The sequence below is a fragment of the Rhipicephalus sanguineus genome, chromosome 4 (genome assembly GCF_013339695.2).
Source record: "Rhipicephalus sanguineus isolate Rsan-2018 chromosome 4, BIME_Rsan_1.4, whole genome shotgun sequence".
Classification (NCBI taxonomy): Eukaryota; Metazoa; Arthropoda; class Arachnida; order Ixodida; family Ixodidae; genus Rhipicephalus; species Rhipicephalus sanguineus.
In genome coordinates, this window is record NC_051179.1 from 127,869,749 (window position 1) to 127,891,598 (window position 21,850).

The following is a 21,850-nucleotide window of genomic DNA, read 5'->3' on the forward strand; positions in this document are numbered from 1 at the left end:
GAAATGAATGGATGAGGTGGACAGCTACTATATTCATTCTGCAGAGGTCCACAAATGTATCCTAAAGTTGTCCAGTGGTGGAAGGTAAGAACGGCTGCTGACGCCTTCACAATCCGCAAGGCAGATGTGTGCACCTGCGGCTAGCGCAAGCAGCACAAGAAACTTTAGCGTGGCTTGATATGTGATGCAACAGCGTTTGGCGTGTTTCAAGCCGGAATCGCTTGATAATTTATTTTTGGGAGAATAACATGTGAAAAAATAAACTATAAACTATGCCACAGACAAAAAAAGACTGTACTAGCAGTGGTGTGATATATGAAAAGTATGCTTTGCCAAATAGTCTTTTTTTCTCTCTTTGGGCTGCTTATATACATATTACTAAAAGTATGTGTGGTGCACGCGTTGCGTTATAATTTTTATCTAGGATAGTGTATTTACAACGGAGGTAATAAATATGGCTACATGTTTCTACCGTGAGCCGCTTTTTACAAGAAATTACCATAGGTTAAAGTGTAATTGTTAGCGAAACATGCACGAACAAAGAGTAGACATTTGTCACTTGAAACGTCTTGCTGTCGATTCCATGTACGGGCAACACCACTTAGATCATTCGCTCGGGCCCCTGTTGGGCCTGATCTGCGGTCGGGTCAGGCCGGGCCGGGTAAGCGTAAGATTTTCTCTGGTTCGGGCCGGGCCTCGCTTTGAGTCACCAGGCCGGGTACGAGCGGGTAAACTTGAACGAGTTTCAGGCCCAGGCCGGACCCGGGCCGGGAATCACGGCCCGTGCAGTGCTCTACTTCACATGATGAGCTCTCAGCCATTCCAATAATAAATGAATAGGCATTTGAGGAGGCCACTCCAAGCCACAGACGGACCAGCAGGGTAGAGTCACATTGTGATAGACTGGACGGGATACGTTTTTCAGATCAGGGTCCACTGAACTCTACCAAATTGTCTGAGAGGTAGTTGCAGTACCTGGCCAGAAACGGTCTCTTTGCGCCGGGCTCTTCTAGGCCCCTGCATTGATGTCGCAGTGTGCTCCACCAATAAGGGTGCCCGCTGGATTCATTGCGTGCCGCCCATTAGCAGGTCGAAGCTTTTCTTTGTCTTTTTTTTTTTTTTTGCTAACGCGTTTTTGGTAAAATTTCTTGTCGATATAAGTTTTCAGGGTATACGATAGCACCAAAGGGTGCTTATAACTTGACTTTTTTGGAAACCTGTTTACTTTTCCATTAAAGGGCCAGTAAATACAGTTGATCCCGGATACATTGATAATTTGAAATGTACAAAATATGCATATTTAAGGCTTATAAGTATGCATCACAGGGCTCGAGATGGTTTTTCAGAAAGTGTAAGAAGTGCTAACGTGCCGATTCACTCACAATGTTCTAAAGAACAAGGTGACAACTTCTTATTTTGTTAGTTATTGCATGTTATTTTGGATGAAAATAGTTCATAAACATGTCTTGCTTCTTTTGTGCCGTTAAATTCATTGAGGCATCCCCCAGTATCATTGAAGCTTTCGGAATAAGCAAATTCAGCACCTTCCATTGTGCCCCAACAGCAGTGAATGATGCTGAACACCGATGCAAGCTCTGTTGTGTGGTAGAAGGTTGTTTACCGGTGGCATTGGCATCTTCATCACCACTCGGGCTCACTTCTGCGGCACTGGCAACATCAGCCATGATTTCGACATTGATGGAGTCAAAAACAGCTACACCATCATCTGCACCGATGATGCTGCTCACTGTGACCCCGTTCGAAAGTGCTAATAATGGTGCTCGGAAATGCTAATAAGTCCCAATTCACTGAGGTACCGTACACCATTGTCAGCACTCATGACACACACAATGTCGCGACCTGGCACCAAACCCCACAAGGAAACAGTTCATGACAGTGCTTTGCTTGACATCATTTCAAGCACCAGTCATCATTTTTATCGCTACAAGTGGGTAAATATTTAGTTTGACTGCCTACTCAGGATTTATCAGGAACAAAGCGAGAAGTACACGAGTCAACAACGTTGCAAGAGACAACACTGCACAAAAACTGCGACCGATCAAGTCCCCACTGTTGCATTGGTTCCACCTTCGCGATGGCACTTGTGGCTTTGTAGCAGCAGCTGCTGCAGAGCATAGCAAGAGCCTCCGAGAGCTGTGCTTGTTAACTGAAATACGTCACTAAGTTGCAGATCTCGAAGGCCATCCTTTTGGCACTCATGCCATCGTGCGTGAACAGACAAGTTAGGGAATGTGAACATTGTGGCGAGGCTACCGAATCGCTTTGTATTCATCTCATGTTGGTGCCCTCGGCTATCGGCCTCCGGAAAACATGGCGACGCGTTCGATATATAGGATGTTTCACTGTGCAGGTGTTAGATATACGTGTGGACCAGCGTTATACTTCTGCATGGGATGTTCAAGGGGATTTCTCAATTGTTCGATATAGCCAATAATTAGAAAAATCCAGAGTTTCATATATCCGGGATCGACTGTAACCACCATAGAGTTTCCTACAGTACTTACTAGAGGGAACTGTGGCGCTAGTGTCTATGGGAGCTGCAATGCATGGCGCTTCAGCTAGCATGGGAATGATGGGCAGTACACAGATTTATCTAAACTTCGTTCTTTTGGCTCCGTTTGGCTCTGCGTTGTCGCCTGCGTCTGCTTTGTTGCAAAATGAAGTTCACCAAAAGTCAGCAGTTGCACTTCACCACTTCAACTTTTTGAGGCTCACCAATTCAAATTGGGTCACGAAGTTCACAACGATCCATTCTTTTATCCGAAAGAAAACCAAAACACAGCAATAAACAAAGCCACAAGTGTGTTCGAAGCCCGCAATGACAAAGACTAGGCAAATCCGTGTACTACCCATCATTCTCATGGTGGCTGAACGATTGCAGCGCCAGAGTCCCCTCTAGTTAACTTTAGGAAACTCTGTGGTAACCACAGCCCAAAATTTGTGATTCAGAGATAACTGTGCACTTGGCTGATAAGACTATGCTGCCGCAAGAATTTTGGAATAAGTGCATTAGTAAGCTGCGGGGGATATACATAACAACCATTTCAGCTGGTGTCTGTTTCTCAATCTGCCTTGCCAACTTTCTCCGCCGCTCAGAGGGGTGGCGTAGCCCAACGTCGTTACTACTCCAAATCAGGAACATAACACTACGTCACCGTTTACTTCATTGGCATGCAGCCAATGACTGAGGCAGGCTTCCTCCACATGTCGATTGGGTCAGTTGCTCGCAAGTGCCATGGTGGGTAAGCGCAGTGGGAGACATTGGCGAGTCAAACAAATATACAACAGGCGCGATAACTGCACAGCCATAATAGCATCACCACGAGACCAAGGTGCAATTTTCTAGCGCAGAGCACCAATTGAGAGTGCCTAATGTTGCTAATGGGTAACATTAGGTCACTTGGCCGCAGAAGAGAACAGTTCTGGGACAAGCTGCAGAAATGCAGGAGAGGGGCGTGGGAATTGTTTTCTCAAACGGAGTGCAGTGATGGGAATGCTGCTGCAATTGCTCCAATATGCTACATTTAGTTGAATATTCTTCATCCACGCTACAAATGACAAATTCCTCTAACATTACTCCAATATGCGGCCATCAACATTCTGTAAAACAGTAAAAATAGCCTTGCGCAAACTTGGAGGCTACAAGCAAGAAAACTTGTGGTCCACGCTAATAGTGGTTTTCACCACCCTATGTAAAATATCATCACTTCTGCTTTTCTCAAGGTAGAAGTGATGCTATGAGAAGCTTCCTGTGATAGATTCAGTGTGCACTCATGTATAACTCTGTGCATTGGAAGATTTCACATTTTCGCTGGCATTTGTAGTTATGTATGGCTCCCAAAGGTTCACAGTGTACAACAACTCTGCGCATTTGTACCACTGGTGTAGCCTTTGTGGAAGTGAAGCAAGAGCCAGTACTGTGACAGCTTTTTTCAAGGCTGGCACACCTTGTTTTGCACCATCTTGCATGCGTTATCGGAATAAACTAGCGGCACCTCATGCAGAAGTCACCATTATGATTTGGATAAACAGAAGTCTTGTGAATTTATTCGGAAGATGAAACCAGCGAAAAATAAACAAAGACAGCGAAGAATAACAACCAGACAGGACAAGCACTCGACTTAAAACTAAATGTTTACTGAAGAAAGCCCGCACGCCCACACACATGAACCAGCAGCGCATGTGTAATCAGGCCATCTGAGCAGTGTCAAACTGCACGCCTCATACTAGAAAGCCATAAAACGTGCCAGTGTGGTACACACAGCACATTTTCATGAAACATCAAAATATCAATGCCCACGTGCACCAGTATTGTGACAGCTTTGTTCATGGTTGGCACATTTTCTGTTTCCCACCATCTTGCTTCCCACCATCTTGCTTGCACCATCCCACCATCTTGCACACGGGTAAGCGCGGTGTGAGACATTGGCGAGTCAAACAAATATACGACAGGCACGATAACTGCACAGCCATAATAGCATCACCACGAGGCCAAGGTGCAATTTTCTAGTGCCGAGGACCAATTGAGCCAGTCAGTGCTACCTAATGCTGCTAATGGGTGACATTAGGTCACTTCGCAGCAGAAGAGGACAGTTCTGGTACAAGCTGCAGAAACGCAGGAGAGGGTCGTGGGAATTGTTTTCTCAAACAGAGTGCAGTGATGGGAATGCTGCTACAATTGCTCCAATGGGCTACATTTAGTTGAAGCTTCTACATCCACGCTACAAATTACAAACTGCTTTAATGTTGCATCAATATGCGGCTATTAACATTCTGTGAAACATTAAAAACATCCTTGAGCAAACTCGGAGGCTCCAAGCAAGACAACTTGTGCTCCATGCGAGATAGTGGTAGTCACCACCCTATGTATAGTGTGCCATTACTTCGGCCTTTCTCAAGGTAGAAGTGATGCTGTGGGAAGCTCCCTGTGATACTCAGATTCAGTGTGCATTTGTGCATAAATCTGTACATTAGACGATTTCACATTTTCACTAGCACTTGTAGCTTCTACGTATGGCTCCCAAAGGTTCGCAAAGTACAATAAGTTGGCACATTTATACCACTGGTGTAGCCTTCATGCAAGTGAAGCAACAGCCAGTACTTTGACAGCTTTGTTCAAGGCTGGCACATTTTTTTTTTGTTTTGCGCCATCTTGCATACATTATATTCGAGCAAACTAGCAGCACCTCATCCAGAAGTCACCATTATGATTTGGTTAAACAGAAGTCTTGTGAATTTATTCTGAAGAAGAAACCAGCGAAAAAAATAAAGACAGCAAAGAACAACCAGACAGGACAAACGCTCGACTTGAAAACTAAATGTTTACTGAAGAAACCCCGCACACCCACACACATGAACGAGCAGCGCATGTGTAATCGGGCCATTTGAGCCGTGTCAAAGCTGCACACCTCACACTGCAAAGCCATAAAACGTGCCAGTGGGGTACAAACAGCACATTGTCATGAAACACCAGAATATTAATGCCACGTGCACCAGTATTGTGACAGCTTTGTTCCTGGTTGGCACATTTTCTGTTTCGCACCATCTTGCTTGCGTTTGAAGGAACTAGAAAGACCTCATGCAGCAGTCACCACTATGTATTGGTTAAAACAGAAGTCTTGTGAGTTTGTTTTATCAGAGAGAGCATCCGCTCGACTTTATATTTAGTCAGTAGTGGTGCTGCAGTTGAGTGTGACTAGCCTTAAAGAAGTAATCAGCTATTTAAATTCAAAAATTGTTTGAGAGCAAGCAGTGCTTTCACTAAACACACTTTATTTGTGGCAAAAACATCACATTATCTCTTAAGCATGTTAGGATAGCTACTTTCTTTTCTGTGGCATCCCAAAACCAGCAACAACACCACACTTCTCACGTATAGTGATTGCTTGCACGATAACAGAGAGGGCCTCACATTCTTTACTACCACGATTGTCTGCCGGCATACCGGTTTGCACACTCTGCAATGCAGCACACGATTTGATAGGTGTGTCTGTCAGCAAAAAACCACATGCATGCTAGTTTAACAGTTTCACCACAGGTGCCTGCGGTAGCTTCAATTAATTTAATTAGGCAACAATTTGAAATATGTGATTCAATGAAATAGCGGATATTTCAACACACTTATCTGCAGTTTTTTTTTTTTTGAAATTGTAAATATGTTTGTTGTGCTTAGGTTGAAATGTCTCGTGTTTTATGAACATGTCATGAAAAGATAAGTAGTCCATTATACATGCTGAGTTGTAACTGTATTCTTTCTTCTAAATTCCTCCAGCCCTCAGGAACAATAAATAAAAGCATACACAAGGTTTCTCTTTTTGTCACATGTCAGGCATTCTAGGTAGTGCCTAGGCAACTAGGTATAACAGTTTGACATATTTTTCAGTGATACGAATTTTGTAACCCCACAAGATTCGCATCATCGAGATTCTACTGTAGTCTACCCACATATATTGTGCTACAATGAATAAAAAAGTACTGAGTGCATTGGTTTGGTCCACTGGACATTCGTAGCGCACATGCTGCCGCATCGCACTACTACAGCTGTTCAGTTCTATATTTCCTGCCAAATTAAAATGTACCTGTTGGTATTGCCCTATGTATACATAGAGCTTGTCTTTAAGAAAAAGTAACTAGTTTTGCCAAATTAGTTACTGAAGAAGTAGTCGCTCATTGTCAATAATCGCAAATGTAGTTCATCAAGGGCTTTCTAACGTCCAAACCTGATTGATACCAAGGGTAAAAGTATGTTTAGGTGTAACCTGTTGCTTGTGCTCGTTTACGAGTCGTCTGTGTGCTGCTGTAGGTGGTTGTATTCCTCCTAATTTATGACCTAATAATTGCATGTTTTGGATATTTCCAGACGGGCCATTGCAACAGCCTCTTCTTTAAAATCATTTGCCATTTCTCACTTATGTTGTGGCCTAATCCATTTTGAGCTTGGGATTGTGTAAGTGGTGTGACCATGCCTAGACTGCTACTTCAGATTGGTGAAATATATAAAATAGACTATAAACTTTCTGCCATCTTAGACGATTGAATTTGTGAAGCAATTCATGGATTTCATTGCAATGTTTAAATTTGAATCATCAAAATGAAGAAATTGTGCTTGTCTTTCAAGGCACCAGTTCACAATAGCTATTTATTAATGCACACTTTTGTTTTTATGTGTCTGTGCTGAGAAAAAGCGTTTTCTAGATAAGTTACTGCAATGTTGAGTAATGGCACTTGGATTTTACACTGCAAGATGTAAATAACGATATGTAAACGGAATCGCTGTCATTATTTCCTGGTGACTATTTCCTGGTATCATATGCTTTCATTGACGCATTATAGAGACATTAGTGGGAAAGGTGTAAACTGTGATAGTAATATAAAGAAAAATCGTCATGCCACTGAAACTCTTACAAATATTTTTTTATTGGGATAGCAATTATATGGACAGTCTCGACGGGTTTTTTCCGTCGCTGTTGCCATCGCCGTCATGTGCCGTGTGAAGTCCTAAATTGATAAGATCTCCCCGCGCATCTTATGTCCTACCTCGGGTAAAAGCGCGCGAGTGGGGCGACGAACACGGCCAAAGCAGACATCAAACGAGCCGGCCCGTTTCTGTCGCTTGGAGGGTGCATGCGATAACGTCACCCTGCTTGGGAGGTCTGCCGCGGGGTGGGGGGTGTCGCGCAAGCAGCAACTTTAAGCTTTGAATCTAAAGGAGCGGTCGCGATCGCTGGCACACGCGCTATCTCGACAAGCATCACAGAGGGCGGCTCATATATCCTTCAATGTGCTGCGCTCTGAACGCGAAATGACTATACACACAGAGCATCTCTCCCTGGAGTGACAGTATTCTCTTACACCGGCGTTTTGTAGTTACACGAGATCGGATACCAAACAGTTAGCTGCCACCCTCACTTCGTATAATACTACAATTTGTTGCTATCGCATTCATTGCTTCGTCCTTCCGGTGAAACTGCGACTTTTTTATTAGTGTTCTTCATATCATTCTAACTTATTTTACTCATATTTTACTTTTTTATGGTTCATGTGTTGGAACATGAAGTGGATCTTTTGTTGTGCAGTGTTTTATTCATATTCCTATGGCTTAGTGTTTATTATTGCATGCACAAAGACATTTCACGCTTAGATATAGCACCAGAATAACATGTAAATCAAATTCTGTTTTTTTAGCACCTGCTGTCTGCATGTATTAATCATAGCTTTCATGTGCAGCAAGATATAATTTTTTGTGAAATTTGCTGGGTCAGTGTGCTTTGCCATAAGAGTAGCTTTGATTTTAGTGAGACCAGATGATCGTCTTCTTCACTTACATCTAGAGCAACCATTGTATATTGTCTCCTATTGCAATCCAGTTCTCCATGGCACATAATTTGCATTGCCTTAGTGTGCGTTCGATGGCTTTGCAGGTTCCTTGTTTGTTGAGTCACTGGAGCAGTCTTCCTCACTGGCGTCTGTACAAGGTCAACGGCACTCCTGCCAACAGGGCATCCGTGTGATGCTGGAGAAGTCAACTATGAACAGACACCTTCGGAAGCATATGGACACACCCACCTTACAGTGCCACTTGTGTCCAGCTGCATTCGTTCACAATTCCAAGCTCTTGGCTCATGTGCGCACCCACACAGGAGAGCACCCTTTTTCCTGTGTCCACTGCAATGCATCGTTTGTGATAGAAACCCACCTTGTTGAGCATATGCGCATTCACACCAGCGAGCATTCCTTTTCTTGTGTCCGCTGCAATGCATCGTTTTCGCAGAAAGACTCTCTCAATGACCACATGCGCACTCACACCGGAGAGCCTCCCTTTTCCTGTGTCCAGTGTAATGCATCCTTTACGCGAAAAGACAAACTCAATGAGCACATGCGCACTCACACCGGAGAGCCTCCCTTTTCTTGTGTCCACTGCAATGCATCCTTTTCACGGAAAGAGAACCTCAATGACCACATGCGCACTCACACAGGAGAGCGTCCCTTTTCCTGTGTCCAGTGTAATGCATCCTTTACGCGAAAAGACAAACTCAATGAGCACATGCGCATTCACACAGGAGAGCGTCCCTTTTCCTGTGTCCAGTGTAATGCATCCTTTACGCGAAAAGACAAACTCAATGAGCACATGCGCATTCACACAGGAGAGCGCCCCTTCTTGTGTGTCCACTGCAATGCATCCTTTTTACGAAAAGGCACCCTCAGCGTCCACATGCGCAGTCACACAGGAGAGTTTTCCTTTTCCTGTGTCCACTGCGATGCATCCTTTTTGCGGAAAATCCAACTCAATGACCACATGCGCACTCACACAGGTGAGCGTCCCTTTTTGTGTGTCCACTGCAATTTATCGTATGTGACAAAGGCCGGCCTTGTTGAGCACATGCGCATTCACTCAGGAGAGCGTCCCTTCTCCTGTGTCCACTGTAATGCATCCTTTACGCGGAAAGCCAAACTCAATGAGCACATGCGCACTCACACAGGAGAGCGTCCCTTTATGTGTGTCCACTGCAATGCATCCTTTTCTCGAAAAGGCACCCTCAATGATCACATGCGCACTCACTCATTAGAGCATCCCTTTTCCTGTGTCCTCTGCAATGCATCCTTTTCGCGAAATGACTCTCTCAATGACCACATGCGTACTCACAAAGGAGAGCGTCCCTTTTCCTGTGTCCACTGCGACGCATCCTTTTCGCGGAAAGACCAACTCAGTGACCACATGCGTACTCACACAGGAGAATGTACCTTTTCCTGTGGCCATTGCGATGCATCCTTTTTGCAGCAAAACCAACTCAATGACCACATACGCACTCACACAGGTGAGCGTCTCTTTTTGTGTGTCCACTGCAATTTCTCGTGTATGACGAAAGCCCGCCTTGTTGAGCACATGCGCATTCACACAGGACAGCGTCCCTTTTCCTGTGTTCATTGTAATGCATCCTTTACGCGAAAAGCCAAACTCAATGAGCACATGCGCACTCACACAGGAGAGCGTCCGTTTTCCTGTGTCCACTGTAATGCATCCTTTACGCGAAAAGACAAACTCAATGAGCACATGCGCACTCACACAGGAGAGCGTCCCTTCTTGTGTGTCCACTGCAATGCATCCTTTTCTCGAAAAGGCACCCTCACTGACCACATGCGCATTCACACAGGAGAGCATCCCTTTTCCTGTGTCCTCTGCAATGCATCCTTTTCGCAGAAAGACTCTCTCAATGACCACATGCGTACTCACACAGCAGAGCGTCCCTTTTCCTGTGTCCGCTGCGATGCATCCTTTTCGCAGAAAGACCAACTCAGTGACCACATGCGCACTCACACAGTTGAGCGTCCATTTTCCTGTGTTCACTGCGATGCATCCTTTTTGCAGAAATGCCACCTCATGAGACACATCCGTATGCACACAGGAGAGCGTCCGTTTTTGTGTGTCCACTGCAATGCATCATTTATGATGAAAGGCGAGCTTGTTCACCACATGCGCATTCACACAGGACAGCGTCCCTTTTCCTGTGTCCACTGTGGTGCATCCTTTGTGCAGAAATTCCACCTCATGAGACATATCCGTACTCACACAGAAAAACGTCCCTTTTCCTGTGTTCACTGCAGTGCATCCTTTCCTCGGAGAAATGGCCTTGTCCTGCACATCCGTACTCACACCGGACAGCGTCCCTACTCTTGTGTCCACTGCAATGCATCTTTTTCACGAAAATACAGGCTCACAAACCACATGTCCCGTGATCATAAGAAGGAGAAGCCATGAATGAGTTTGGGACCTAAAGGCTTCCTATAAAGATGGGGTGGTCTTGCAGGGACGGCGGAGTTTGTTAAGGTTGACAGTGTGCTTGGTGTAAGGTGAAGAAAGACACTTGGTTTGGCAATTTGCTAGCGAGAATGGCACGTAGACATGGTAGGGAAGAGAAGAAGTAAAAGGGAGTGGGAATCAAATGCCAGCTTTTTCGGTAGGTTTTTGGTTTCACTGCCAGTGCAGCTGGGCACCCACTCTAGTGGGCAGAGAAGGTACCCCAGCCTGGTGTTCAGTGTTCTGGGCACTCATTTCTCGTGAAAGTGGCTTCTTCATTCCTCTAACACCTTTCACTTCCATGTCCCCTTTCACGAACGATGTTGCGCCATGCTTTTTTATGGGTTGGAGAAATGCATGTGTTATTCTAAATCACTTCTACTTGAGTATTGACACTAATGAGAACCTGGGCGGCATAACTCTGCTTCAGAAAAACAAAAATTGGCTGCAATACTTCCTGCTTCACTGGAAATGTCGACGAAAAATGATAGTCTTCTGCCATTTATGTTTTGCCTTGCCTCAGGCAGCGCCTCCTCCATGTTGAATTGGCCGCATCTGGCTGGCATTGATAAAATAGAGGAGGCGCTGCATCAGATATGGACGCCATCTGACAGTGGCGTCTGGAAACATGAGCTTGTGCAGAAGCCAGGGCCACTTTCAGGTGGCAGCACCATATTGTCGGCAGAGTTTTTTTTTTTTGTGCATAGTCGCATTTTCAGGGCAGCCTAAGAAACACTAGGGTCTTTAGAATTACTTATATGTATTTTCTAGTAGAGGAACACACCATATAATACTTGCATAGTGATGTTGCGCCTCAGGTACGCGTAATATTTTCTTTTTAATTGACAATGTTTGCAAGTATCAATGCAGCTACCAGTTCAAGATGGCTGGGCGTTCAGAATCGTGTGACAGACAGACAGACAACCAAAATTTTTGCCTTCAAGTATCCCAAGAAAGGCTATCGTCTTTAAAAACTAGTGAGTGTCCACAGGCACTGGGAATCATAGCTTGTGCCTCCCACTTTGGAAGCAGACCCTCTGAACACTTCATCATAGCTGGATTATGAAAAGTGAATGCAATGGAGGAAGGTGAGGAGGTGAAATAATAAAAATGACTTTTTTTTTCTTTGCACTTTGTAAAGTGCCCCCCTTACGTATATGTTTAGATCTCAAGTGTTCAGATATCAAGTGATGCTATTGCTGTGCTGTGCTGTATACATGTGCGCCATGGAAATGTAAGAAGAATAAATTTTGAGTTCATTTAGATCAGGATAGGAAATAAAGCTTACAGAGTAGATCACTTTACACCCTTAAAGGGGCCCTGCAACACTTTTCGAGCATGCTCAAAAAGCGCTGCCGATCGGTAGTCGAGGCTCCCGAGAACACGCGAGCCAAATATTATAGCGATGCGCACGGCCTGGAATTTACAATAAATTCTCAAAGTCAGCTGAAAATCGCTCCCTCTTCTCTCGACAAATGATGTATTAGTCCGCAAAATATGACGCGATTGTCGGCAGTTCCACCTTTGGCTGATGTTATAATCACGATAACACCCTCATTATTACTTTCGTTGTTAATTTTGAGTTCAATAAGTAGATAATATGTATGTTTATATTATGTTATCGCGTTAAAAACACCGAACAAACATTAATATTAGCACTTCCAGTCTCACCGACAGCTCGTCTGCTCGTAGTTGCGTGGTTCCGTTTTCTTCGCCATGCGCAGTGCCGAAAACGTGAATATTTCTGTGCTTTTGACCATCGCCGGTTGCCGTCGTGGCAGCCGTTCGAGTGTTGCCTCGTCAGCTGAGAACTGCATCGTCGGCACGTTCTCACGACCGACCGAGGCAGCCGTGCAGCATGTCTCCGATAGCAGTGCTGGCGTCCGGTAATGGCGGCGCTTCGGGGTCGTCTGCCAGTGCCGTCTTACGAGGCGGTGTATCGGAGTATGGGCCGAAACCGATCTCAGCTGTCATTCGTTCCAAACGAGCGCGCAGGTTTGCTTCCATGGTTGGCAAAGCGATGAAAACACTACGGCGTTCGAGGTGCACACCCAACATTACCAAACCGACGCGCAGTTTTCAAGCACGCGCGATACACAGTGCGATCGGCTCCGCCGTTCGCTGTCTGTTCAGTATGTCATCGAGCCGTACCTCGGCGTATCCTCCCCGTAGTCTCAGGTTCCCGAGAAACCGCGACACAGCAACCAAGCAGACTCGCATTTTCACGGTAGCTGCAGACAGCCGGGGGATGGGTCCGCGCCGGCCCGATGCCCCACGATCCTTTCTTCTAGTCTTTAGTTCTTTGTTGTCAGCCCGCACTCGCTGTGCGCCCGCATTCGAAGAGCAAACAGCATCGAAGTACCGCCACTGGGAGAAGGGTGCACTCAGCTTTGCCGCGTTGAATACGATTCAAGCGCGAGCAGTGCGACGAGGCGGTGTATCGGAGTGTGGGTAGAAACCCATCTCAGCTGTCATTCGTTCCAAACGCGCACGCAAGTTTGCATCCATGGTTGGCAGAGCGATGAAAACACTACGGCAGTTCGAGGTGTACACCCAACATTACCAAACCGACTCGCAGTTTTCAAGCACGCGCGATACACTGTGCGATGGTCTCCGCCGCTCGACGACGACCGCGCGAGCCGACCGGAAGTGGCGCCACAGACCACGTGGTGGCGCCGAGACGCCAGAGAGAAAGAAATGCCGCCGGCGCTGACGTCGCCTCCTCGCACCTCCGTCCTCCCTCCCTCCCTTCACGCCGCGCGCAGCTTTCCGCGAGCTCGCTACGTTGAGTTGAGGGAGAAAGCTGCGGAACGTGATCTCTATAATTTGGTAACACCACTTAGACTTGACGGATTCGAAAAATTTTTGCGGCATATGACTCGTGAAGAGTCATACATCAATAATGAGACTATTCCAATATAACTAAGAAAGGTGTTGCAGGGCCCCTTTAAGGATGTTTTATCGTGCGTATCACTAACGACCTTACAATCTAGAATAAAGGCGCTTTCACGAATCAAAGCAGCAATATCAAAGGAGGCTTGCAATTGTCTAAGCACCCTTATCATTGCAAAACAAAAGAATAATTCAAGGCTACCAGTTTGAGAACGTCCACTTACACTGGCAACGGAGATAAAATTGCACATGCACATACACTCATACACACCTACATAGCAAAGTAAGGGGCTACATCGAGTGACTGTGCTACACAGTCATGTACCAATTAGCCATAAAGAGAGCGATAAAGCAAGCCTACGTTATGGTTCATAGTTCTTTAACAGCAAAAGGTTTACTTATGTTAAGGCATCAGGTTCAGTTTTACAATCAGGCTGACAAAGAAGCAGCAGTACCATACTAAAAGTGCTGCTTGGGAATTTGAGCATTGTCGTACAAATAGGTCGCGAAGCTTCGGGCGGAAAGCAGTTCAGAACCTATTGCCAGCGACATCAGCAAGGGAAAGCGCCGGGTCCCGCGTGGGCCTTTTGCGGTGAACTGCTGCGCCGGACCCGTGGACTTTCCGCGCGTGGAAAGCGAGGGGCGTCTGCTCGCGCTGTAGTTTTAGATGCGAAGCAGCTTTTGCTCGGGGCTGTGTCCGGTGGCGGTGGTGGCGTCCGCGCTCCACTGCGCTTGCGCCTACTTCCGCTCTCCTTCTTTACGCAGATGTTTGATCGCCTTCTCTCCTCTCCTCCCTCGCGCTGCAGCATTACCTCTATGACATTTCCACCTGTTTGTGCATGGTTTTTACTAAACACGCCTTACCACTAATTCATAACGAATAAAGTTTCTCCGTTCGCAGGAACAAGGGTCACTCCACAGAATCGCAGCTCGAAGCAAAGTCCGTAGGTCGCGCGGTGCTTCGACTTGTAATGAAGAGAAACGTGTATCCACGTTCTTTTTCAGCTCATTGCATGCTGTCATACTTCAGCGCAAAGCCATAAAGCAGAAAAATGTCGATTGCAGCATGCAGCGGCGAATGTGAGTGAGGCGTCACCCGAAAGCTCCAATCAAAACTAAAGATGCACAGCACACGAAATTTTATCGCCGTTAAAAAAGACTAAAAAAGCACTTCGGTGGCGCCTAGTTGGTACATAACTTTCAGTGCTTGTCTCATCTCTTTGCCTTCGTCCTGGTTTGCACTGAAGTTTTCAGCTTGAAAGAAAAAAGGGGTTTGTCACATGAAGTCGAGTGGCACATTGCGACAGAAAACGCACGCAACGGGACACTATCACAACATTTTGGCAATATGGCCAGCCAGCAACTGCATCATTATGCGCACCACTATGGATAGTTTGTAATGTGGTTGTGAGGGTGAAGAATGCTGCAGAAAGACTGGGAAATACGAAGCTCTTTATTCGGGTGAACTTGTGCCCAGAAAATCAAAACTCAAAATACAAGCGATGCGCGCTGATAGCGGCGAGAACAGTCGCCGGCCGTCTAGTAATCTCATAATCGGTGGAACGCGTCGTCTTTTATACTCCAGTCATCGAACCTTCCAGCGTTATCGCTGGTGCTCGCGTAAGCTCTCAAATAACAAAACTTTGGTTTGGGCGAGCTGGTTCATCGTCGAACTTGTTTGAGGCAGCGCTAAGGAACACACGGACAAAGACATATAGTAGACACATAGTAGCGCCCGTGGCGTCTACTATGTGTCTTTGTCCGTGTGTTTCTTAGCGCTGCCCCAAACAAGTTCTCTCGAATAAACTTGACTATTGACGTCCGGCGCGTTGTCTTAACAAAATGATCTCAAACAATCGCGAAGCTTCTCAAACATTGCGGCTTGGTCTGCGTCAAACGCTGCGAACAGTCTTTGTGGGTGAAACCCGAATACATGAAAACAAAGCAATAAACACGCGTGTCAGTAATATCGCTAGTAATATTACCGATGGTGCTGCCGATTGGACTGTCGATAGAGAGAAAGAGCAGAGGAAGGCAGGGAGGTTAACCAGAACACTATCGATACTTTCAAAAAAAAAAAACTCGATGCTATCAATAGTCAATTTACCGATAGTTCTGCATCACTACCCGAAAGCCTCTTTGCTTTTGTCGGTTTCGTGGTACGTATACATAGCAGGCTTCATTGCTCGAAAAGTTCGTACAACTACATGTGAGCAGCAGCATCACAGCCCTGATATCAGGTGAGTTGCACATTTAATTAAACGGAAGAGCAGCGGTGGAATTATTTCACCGTCGCATGTGAGAAGTAGAGTCACTAGAAAATGTTCAGAGTATCGCATCTGTTTTCCGCGCCGCCGCCGACGCGATTGGCTTACTCGCATCACGTGACCTCTCGCCGCCATATCCCTTCCAAGCGCTTTGGGTGCAGGCGAGTTGAATGCAGAGCGCGGCCTGGCATTTAGCAGTACCACGGTCCCTAGAAGTACTTCTTCGCTTTTTTAAACACGTCTTGCAGATGCCAGAGAGTAGCTCACCAGTAACCGAACGTTGCTGGTGAGCTACTCCGGGAATTTCATATATTTTTGCATTCCGTGTGGGAAACATTAACGTCAAAGAGCGTCGTTGTACGTGGCTGCATAGTTGGCCGCGGAATGAATTCGCCCCCCTCGAAGAACACTCCTTTCTGCAGTGAACTACACAAACTTTGCTGGAAAAGCTCTCATGCAACAGGATACTTCACCTTTTTGGTTCGCTATGTTCAGTGATATTGAAAACTACATACATACCTTTCTATTTGCTCGGCTGTTTATGTCTCGATCTGTTGTTTCGAGTTATAAGCGTGTCACGCACGAGAGCGAAATCGAAGACTTATTAAAATAACTGTTTACTGTATACCTTGAGGGCAATTGTCGCATGATCATTTGCCACTGCGCAAAACTGAAGCGTGGAACTCTGTTGATAAACTTGGTATAAGGCAATATTATTAAGCGCATTTTATTTTTTTTCAAAAAAGAATGTTGCTAATGCTGCATTGCGCCGAGCGTACCCTTACAATACTGTTTAGTGGGTGAGAAATGGTCACAGCAAACAAAAAATTAAAAAAAAAAGCTTATCCTCTCACGCATTGAGGGAATCGATTTCATGCGAGCCCTAGATCTATATACATACTTGTGGCATGGCGCCTCGCCTACTGTAACACGCACGCGCCGCGTAGAGTAAACGACGGACAGCCCATCGCGCCCTCCCGGTGCGCGGATCGGTTTACACCCCGAGAGCAGGCGCGTCCGGGCGCCTCTGAAATAAACGGCTTTTTGTTACCAGCAAGCCGTGTGGAGAGTCGCTTTCTTTCGTGCTCCTCGAGCACACGACATGGTGTCAGAAGTGGGATCCTACTGCCGTCTCTTCTAGCCTCTGCTCTCGTCGTCCTCAACGGTCTCCAACGACCACGATGACGGACTCGGCTACGGCAGCTGCGAACGCCGCGACAGGCTTCTCTTTAAAGCCTCCTCAGCCATTTACGTTTGATCAAGCCTCCGAGTGGCCTGCATGGATCCTCGAGTTCGACGACTACCGCTTTGCATCGGGTCTCGTCCACCAAGAGCGTGAAATGCAGGTGCGAACTCTGCTCTACGTAATGGGTCGCCAAGCGAGACAAATTTTCAACACGTTCTCGCTCTCCACGGAAGACAGCAAAAACTTTGACCTTGTCAAGGCGAAGTTTGACTCGCACTTCGTCCAAGCGAGAAACGTCGTGTACGAGTCAGCGTGCTTCAATCGGCGGGAACAAGAGCCCTCCGAGACCGTCGACCAATACGTCACCGCCCTATACAACATGACAGACAGGTGCGACTACGGTGACTTGCGGGATCGCCTCATCCGCGACCGCTTCGTACTTGGACTCCGCGACAAGAAGCTCTGTGAAGCCCTACAGATGGACGCTAACCTCACACTCGCCATGGCGCTCGCTAAGGCACGCCAAAAGGAGTCCGTGCACAAGCAGCAGCAGCAGCTCCTTCAGGCCTCCGGGGAGCCGTCCTCTTTCAAGTCAGGGTACACCGGTCTCGACGCCGTCTCCCACAAGCATCGCGGCAAGGGCAAGAGCCAGCCGCGACCGCATGGCAGCGCCGCGAAATCAAATAGTCAATCGTGCGGCTACTGCGGTGGAGCGCCTCATTCTCGTTCTGTGCCCAGCAAAGACTGAGAAGTGCTCAAAGTGCAACACAAGGGGACATTTCGCTCGTGTTTGCAGAAAAGTTCCGTCAAGAGACATCTCAACGCTCGAGCAAGGAACCTCAGCGATGTTTCTTGGGGCCGCAAACCAACCAGCCGACGCTCAGCACGACTCAAGGCTTGTCGAAGTCGACCTGAACGGCTATTCACTGATCGCAAAGATCGACACCGGTGCCCAAGTTTCTGTTGTCCCGGCTACGTTTGCTGGAATTCCTGAACATCTCCAGCCAGCAAGCGAAACCCTCTCAGGACCGAGCGGAATGGCACTTCGGGTCGTCGGAAAATTTGACGCAACGATCACGTGGAGGTCGCGAAGGTCGAACCAAGTCGTCTACGTTGTGCAGCAGCTGAAGCATCCACTCCTTGGATTACCTGCCATCGAAAGCTTGGGACTCGTCAAGTTTCTGTGTGCCACGGAACGCGTTCAGGAACGATATCCGGAACTTTTCAACGGTCTGGGTCTGCTGCCGGGTGCGTACACAATTCGCCTCAATCCCGCGGCTGTGCCGTATTCTGTGACCGTGGCAAGGCGCATTCCTGTGCCCCTACGGAAAGCAGTCGAGCAGGAGATCATCAGCATGCAAAAACAAGGAGTGATCCGCCCTGTAGAAGGCCCTACGGACTGGTGCGCCGGAATCCGGTAGTGAAACCCTCAGGAGGTGTCCGAATATGCGTGGACTTCACCCGCCTCAACTCTTCAATCCTCAGGGAAAGATTTCTCCTCCCGTCAGTTGAACAGACGCTCGCTTTATTAGGTGAGGCAACCGTTTTCTCAAGACTAGATGCAAATTCGGGCTTTCACCAAATCCCTCTTTCCCCGGCATGCCAAGATCTGACAACATTCATTACGCCAGTTGGACGCTTTTGTTTCACGAGACTTCCATTCGGCATAACGTCAGCACCGGAGTATTTCCAAAAACGCATGTCCGAAATCCTGAGCGGACTAACAGGAGTCGTCAACCTCATGGACGACATTCTCATCTTTGGCCGCGATCAAGCCGAGCACGACGGAAACCTTGACACGACTCTCAAGAAGCTTGCTTCCTCTGGAATCACCCTCAACCGCTCTAAATGCGCTTTCAGCGTGAAGGTGGTGACCTTCCTAGGCTGTGTCATCAGTAGTCAAGGCATACGTCCCGACCCTAAAAAAGTCGAGGCTATCAAGTGTCTCCCGCCGCCTACAGACGTCGCCGGAGTCCGCCGGATCTTAGGGATGGTGAACCATCTGGCAAGGTTCTTGCCAAATTTGGCCGAAAGGACAGCCGCTCTCCGCGTTCTCCTCAAGAAAACGTCGGAGTGGACATGGGGCCCCGCTCAGGAAAAAGACTTCCAAAACATCAAGGACCTCATCTGTTCGGACCAGTGCTTGGCAAAGTACCATCCGGAGTATCCTACTACACTCTCAGCAGACGCATCAGCCTACGGATTGGGCGCAGTACTGCTACAAGTGCAACCGGATGGGAAAAACCGGCCAGTCGCATTCGCCTCAAGATCCCTAACGCCCGCCGAAACGCGGTATGCTCAGATAGAAAAGGAAGCCTTGGCTCTAACCTGGGGAGCCGAACGGTTCGAAGAATACCTGCGTGGTCTCACGGCAACCTTTCAAACAGATCATCAACCTTTGATCACCCTCCTGGGAAGAGTCTCTCGATCTGCTGCCACCACGAATTCAACGCTTCCGCATTCGCCTCATGCGCTTCAGTTACGTCATGCAGTACGTCCCAGGAAAAAGTATTGCTACTGCTGACACTCTCTCGAGAGCACCAACTGCAAGCAGCTCGACAGCGGGAACTCTCACTTGTGATGAAGTGAGCGCCTACGTAGAGGGTGCACTCATGGGTCTGCAAACTTCCGCCTTCGATCCAGTGAAGAAAGCTCAAAAGGAAGACGAGGTCTGCCAGCGTCTTCTGTGCTTTTGCCTCAACGGATGGCCGGAAAAACGCAGCGTCCCAGCCCCCCTCTCTCCGTTTTGGTAATACCGAACAAGTCTGTCTGAAAACGATGGCTACCTGCTGTACGGAACGCGCCTGGTGATTCCTCATTCTCTGAGAAGCGAAATTCTCACTCGCCTACATGAGGGGCACCAAGGCATCGGGCGCTGCAGAGAAAGGGCAAAGCAGTCTGTGTGGTGGCCAGGAATCTCATCGGAACTCCAGCGAATGGTTTCTAACTGTGAAACTTGTGCTATAAACCAACCGCAAAGAGCCGAGCCGCTTCTGCCGACAGTTACACCAGAGCTTCCGTGGTAGATGGTGGGGATCGACTTATTCCAACTTCGGGGACAGAACTACCTGATATGTGTGGCTCACGGTACCCCGAGATTGCACTCCTTGCTTCCACCTCCGCAGACGCCGTCATTAACCACCTCAAAAGCATTTTCGCTCGTCATGGCATCCCTGTGACAGTGGTATCCGACAACGGCCCGCAGTTCTCGAGCTCGGCATTCGCAGAATTCGCTAAAGCATACGGCTTCAACCACACCACGAGCAGCCCTGTTCATCCGCAGGCCAACGGGGAAGCGGAACGTGCCGTTCAAACAGTGAAACATCTGCTCGAGAAAGCAGACGATCCGTACCTCGCCCTACTGGCCTACAGAGACACGCCGGGGCCGACAGGCTTCAGCCCGGCTAAACTGCTCATGGGACGCCGGCTACGCTCTCGAGTTCCTGCATTTCCTGCCCTCCTCGTTCCCGGAAACGTCGACAACAAACAAGTGACGAAAAGGGACCTCGAAGCAAAACAACGCCAGAGGCGAAACTTCAACCGTCGTCATGCGGCTAAGGACCTACCAGCTCTTCAGTGGTTATTCAGGAAAGGAAAAAGGCACCTAATTTCTGTCTGCCTATAGGCGACACGGCGCAGTGCCTTGTAGGGGTGGGGGTAAGGAGGGAATAAAAGAATAGTGGGAAAATAGAGAGAAAAGTGATAGGGCCATCCATCCAACGAAGAGAAAAGAGGACAGGAAAGATGTGGAAACGGTCACGGGAGTTCAGGGACGGGACCACGAACACAGCCAGAGGCACGATGCACAACACCGACGAAACGGAGAAGGTCCCGACGATGAGCGGCGCACGGCATAGCGGGCGAGGAGTCCGTCACGGGGCGCCGGTCAGCGAGAGGTACGAGGAGTAATCCAGGACATCGCGGCCGGCACGTCCGTCTTGCTTGAAATCCTCCAAACACCCGTGTCTGGGTGCGAGACCTCAAATGCGAGGGGGAGATAACTCAACAAGCAGACACTCCCCGCTCCTACTGGGTCCAAACAGAGCGCGGACACGTGCGTCGCAACAGAAAGATGCTCGTCCCATTGCCGGCCTCACAGAAGAAAGCGCAACCGCTTCCCTCCTCATTATTCTCCGACACTGACGACGATTTCGAGCCGTCGACAGTCGCGGGACCGCTAGCTGCCCTCTACAATGGAGCTTCGTCCCAGCGAGGTGACCCGCTGCGAACCGACAGCAATAATTCACTGCCCAAGCCAGTCAACGATGCTGCAGCAGAGACATCGAGGGTTCCAGCAACCACGACCCGTTCCGGCCGCCGAGTGTTTGTGCCTGAACGTTACGGTGTAGTCACTTAAGAGAGGGAGATGTGGCAGGGCGCCTCGCCTACTGTAACACGCACGCGCCGCGTAGTGTAAACGACGGACAGCCCATCGCGCCCTCCCGGTGCGCGGATCGGTTTACACCCCGAGAGCAGGCGCGTCCGGGCGCCTCTGAAATAAACGGCTTTTTGTTACCAGCAAGCCGTGTGGAGAGTCGCTTTCTTTCGTGCTCCTCGAGCACACGACAATACTGTGTTGCAGTAGCATGCGCGTTAAAGATTATCAGAATGTGCTATTTCTGATCAAAATAACATAAAACACTGCGCCGAGGAAGTTTTAAGAAGTTGAAATTAAAAGCAGTGCGGAAA

General features: G+C 47.9%; 1 protein-coding gene and 1 long non-coding RNA gene across 10 annotated transcripts in view; one reads left to right on the plus strand and one right to left on the minus strand.

The window, feature by feature from the left end:
• LOC119390669 (gastrula zinc finger protein XlCGF57.1-like) overlaps positions 1 to 21,850 on the plus strand; it is a 691,222-nt gene that overhangs the window by 42,743 nt on the left and 626,629 nt on the right. The window contains exon 4 of one of the 8 annotated variants that reach the window (XM_037658301.2): positions 8,442 to 12,115. The exons of 6 other annotated variants lie outside the window; for them this stretch is intronic. In XM_037658301.2, coding sequence (XP_037514229.1) covers positions 8,442 to 10,777 — 2,336 coding nt within the window. In that variant the 3' untranslated portion in view covers positions 10,778 to 12,115. Of the gene's footprint in view, positions 1 to 8,441; positions 12,116 to 21,850 lie in introns of those variants that run through there. One more of the 8 variants, XM_049415081.1, reaches the window with a different exon arrangement.
• The window catches only part of LOC125758202 (uncharacterized), a 189,953-nt gene that overhangs the window by 42,200 nt on the left and 125,903 nt on the right, over positions 1 to 21,850 (minus strand). The window contains exon 2 of one of the 2 annotated variants that reach the window (XR_007415966.1): positions 10,565 to 10,732. This is a non-coding gene — a long non-coding RNA (uncharacterized LOC125758202). Of the gene's footprint in view, positions 1 to 10,451; positions 10,733 to 21,850 lie in introns of those variants that run through there. The other variant, XR_007415965.1, reaches the window with a different exon arrangement.